Source organism: Gouania willdenowi, chromosome 9 (assembly GCF_900634775.1).
Source record: "Gouania willdenowi chromosome 9, fGouWil2.1, whole genome shotgun sequence".
Lineage (NCBI taxonomy): Eukaryota > Metazoa > Chordata > Actinopteri > Blenniiformes > Gobiesocidae > Gouania > Gouania willdenowi.
The window spans coordinates 32857883-32861414 of NC_041052.1; the positions used below are offsets into that span (position 1 = coordinate 32857883).

The window sequence follows — 3532 nt, forward strand, 5'->3', positions numbered from 1 at the left end:
TATATATAGAGGGCATTTGCTGATGGATCAGATTCTAAATTATAATTAAGATTTAATGATAAAATGATTTATAGCTTTATGTTGTCCTGAATACTATTAGTCAATGGTTGTGTGTGTGTGTGTGTGTGTGTGTGTGTGTGTGTGTGTGTGTGTGTGTGTGTGTGTGTGTGTGTGTGTGTGTGTGTGTGTGTGTGTGTGTTTTACCTTCGAGCCGCATCCCAACGCTGAGGCACTTCTGGAATCTGCAGAACGGACACCTCTTCCTCTGGGTTTTGTCAATCTTACACTCCTGGTTTTCCGCGCACGTGTACCTTTTGTTGTTCTGCACGGTCCTCTTGAAGAAGCCCTGCGTGCGTGCACACAAACGCGTGCGCGTGTTATTAACCCAGGAAAGGGAAAGGTTAACGCGCGCAGTGCGCATGGACGCAAAGTTTCGTGCGTAAGTCTTGAGGGGAACAGAATATTAAAGATATATTATGGAAGTATCTAGAAGTGTGAGTTGCGTGCGCGCGTGCGTGCGTACCTTGCAGCTCTCGCAGGTGAGCAGGCCGTAGTGATAACCCGACACTTTGTCCCCGCACACAGGACACAGCTCTTCCAGGTCTTCATCGTATGAATACTCCATTACCTTTAACGTCACACCTGATGCACACACGCACGCACGCACACACACACGCACACACACACACACAGACACTCGGCCTCAGGCCTGGTTCACAGGTCACATGATTACATCACGCACATTATTTCATGTGTCATTATTAAAAATAAAATCAATAAATAAATAAAACAGAATTCCTTCATCGATTAAAAAAAGATTTACGATCATTACGAGTTTTCTAATTTCGTTCCAATGGCGATAAATTAAAGTCTGCAGACACTTCCGGATCTAAAAACATCTCAGTGCAACGACATTTAAAGTATGTCCCTTATTACAATAAATGAAATAAAAAAAATAAAAAATAGCAACAGTGAAAGGATCGAAAGTCAAACGAAACAATGAGTCAAAGTGCTCGGTTTTATTCTTAAAAAATAATAAACCAAGATTTATTCTCAGACCGATTCACTCTAGGATCGAAATCAGGAAACCTTTATTAAAAGGTTGTTGTGACGGGTTTTGCTTTAATAAACAGATACATAAATCAATCAATCACTCAATGAAAACGTCCTAATGGAGGTGTTTAAATGTATAGTCATCATGTATAATCGAACGTTTGTTTGAGAATAAATAAATGAATACATACTATTGAGTTTTGTAGGATTATTTAGAAAAATACATATATACATATTTCTTTATTCTATGACCGTGTCAAAGCTGTCCGTTCTTTTTTTATTTAATGCAGACACGCGTACACACGCACATTGTGATGCCCACATAAGCTAAAAGAACAAAATTACACAATTATTTTGTTTTAATCTCAAAGCTGAAATAAAAGAAATAAACTTTCAGCAACAACACACAAGATTGACGTTAACACAACTCAAGAAAATTCGTACGTTTTACAACAATTCAATAAAATCATCGATTCAAACCAGATTTTAAAAGTTCAACTCTATTCTTTTATTTTTATTTTTATTTTTTACACTATCGTTAATGGGACTTTATCTCTTTTCCACTTTCGGCCTTTGCGTGAGACGTTGCACAATTCTGTTATAATAAGATAAATGTTTGACGTTTTTGCAGAAAATCCCTCTTTGAATGAAGCTTTATTTCCTAACCTGCAGACACTAATGAGACATGCTACAAAACAGCACAAATACATGCATTTATTCTACTGTTTAACGGAGACGGAATGCATTTAGAAATATAAACCTATCAGTAATAATGAAAAGTCCAGCTTTACAGATGCTGCACACAGGGATTATGGAAATTTCCCTACAATAAAATACATATGATGTATTTTTCCTTTTCTTTTTTATTCAGCATTATTTAAGCAGGAAGATTAACAATATATTTTTCATTAAAGTCTTGACCAGCAGTAGCAAAATAAAAAAAAATAAAACATGAATACAAGCACACGCAGAATGTAATGATAAAGATATGGTGGCCCTTTTTTTAATTGTGTTTTTTAAATATTTTTTTTTTTTTATAGGAATTGTGCTGAAAATATGTTTCCCTTATAAACATTAATAAAAATGTGCAATGCTCATAAACGCCTTTCAGCTGTATTAAGATATTTTGATATAAAATGACACTAAAAAGCACAAATATGTTAAAATGAAAATAAAATAAATGTTAAAGGCTTACGTTTAAGACGGGCCTCGCATTGACTCATGAGCGGGATTTGACCTGCACCGCCGCCGTTCTACCGACTTTAATGAAAGCGGGTTTTAAACAATTAAAATCCTCAATTTCAAAATCCAAAATTTTCCATTGACAATGACTTTTAACACCTGTGCATTAGCATTATTACTGTTACTGATATTTTTTCACTTAAAGGCTTATAATGTCATTTTTAAAGTTTGCACGAACAATTACTGTGATATGTCATTTAATTTATTTATTTATTTTATTATAAGAGCTTTATTTTTATCATTAATTAATCTCGCCCTTAAAACATTATTTATGGCCCTCAGCTCAGACCTTTATTTTACTGGGACATAAAATGTTCAATTTCGATTATTAATATTATTATTATTATTGTTGTTGTTGTTGGTTTAGCTGAAATATTGATGCCTTCTTGACTGAGATGATGATGAAGCAGATGATAAGATGATGATGATGATGATGATGATGATTGGTGATCATCAGCTCTCCACTTACCGTGAGGCTTGTCTCCCAACATCTGCGCGTCACCGACGATTGTCAGAGCTCCAACGCGGGCCGTGCGTGCGGGCTGCAGCCGTGCACGGGCTGCTGGGGACGGGGCTGTACGGACAATAGTACAATCCGGTGTGTGTGTGAGTGTGTGTGTGTGTGTGTGAGTGTGTGTGTGTGTGTGTGTGTGTGTGTGTGTGTGTGTGCGGAAGAACACTGAAGTGAAACTCTGTTAGCGGTGCGCTCTTTACGCTGCTGCCCTTATCGTTAGTCAGCCTGGAGGGCTGTGATTGGTGGAGGAGTAGTCACATGACTGACGTTAACACCCCAAGCATCCTCGGATAGAAGAGCTCACATTAAGTGATTATGCACGATAATAATAATAATAATAATAATAATAATAATAATAATAATAATAATAATAATAATAATAATAATAAATAATAATAATAATATTAAGTATTATCTATTTTTTTTCCTAGCCTCTGACAATGTAAAATCAAAGGTTATCAACTTAAGGGTCAGGACACAAGAGTGGGTAGCAAACCCTTTTTAGATGGGCCATGGATATTTCATATGGCAAAGAAAGAGGACATGGTCTTTTATTTTGAAGGGACTTTTTATGTAGCTACTACCATTAACTCACAAAATAAGGTTTAGTTATGTATTTTTAATTCTGTTGATTTTCAATGTTTGGTGCTTGAAACATAACAAAAAAGTATTTTTAATTTTTAAAAGAATTTTTAATCGGTTTTTAGATAAAACTGCTTCCTG

At 35.6% G+C, this 3532-nt stretch overlaps 1 protein-coding gene across 1 annotated transcript in view; it reads right to left on the minus strand.

Moving 5' to 3' along the window:
- Nucleotides 1–2956, minus strand: part of LOC114469553 (nuclear receptor subfamily 5 group A member 2-like) — a 23937-nt gene extending 20981 nt beyond the window's left edge. Inside the window, 3 exon segments of the mRNA XM_028457152.1 lie at nt 205–346; nt 524–642; nt 2765–2956. Of these exon segments, the coding sequence (XP_028312953.1) occupies nt 205–346; nt 524–642; nt 2765–2786 (283 nt within the window). The 5' untranslated portion in view covers nt 2787–2956.
- Between the last annotated feature and the right edge of the window lie 576 nt (nt 2957–3532).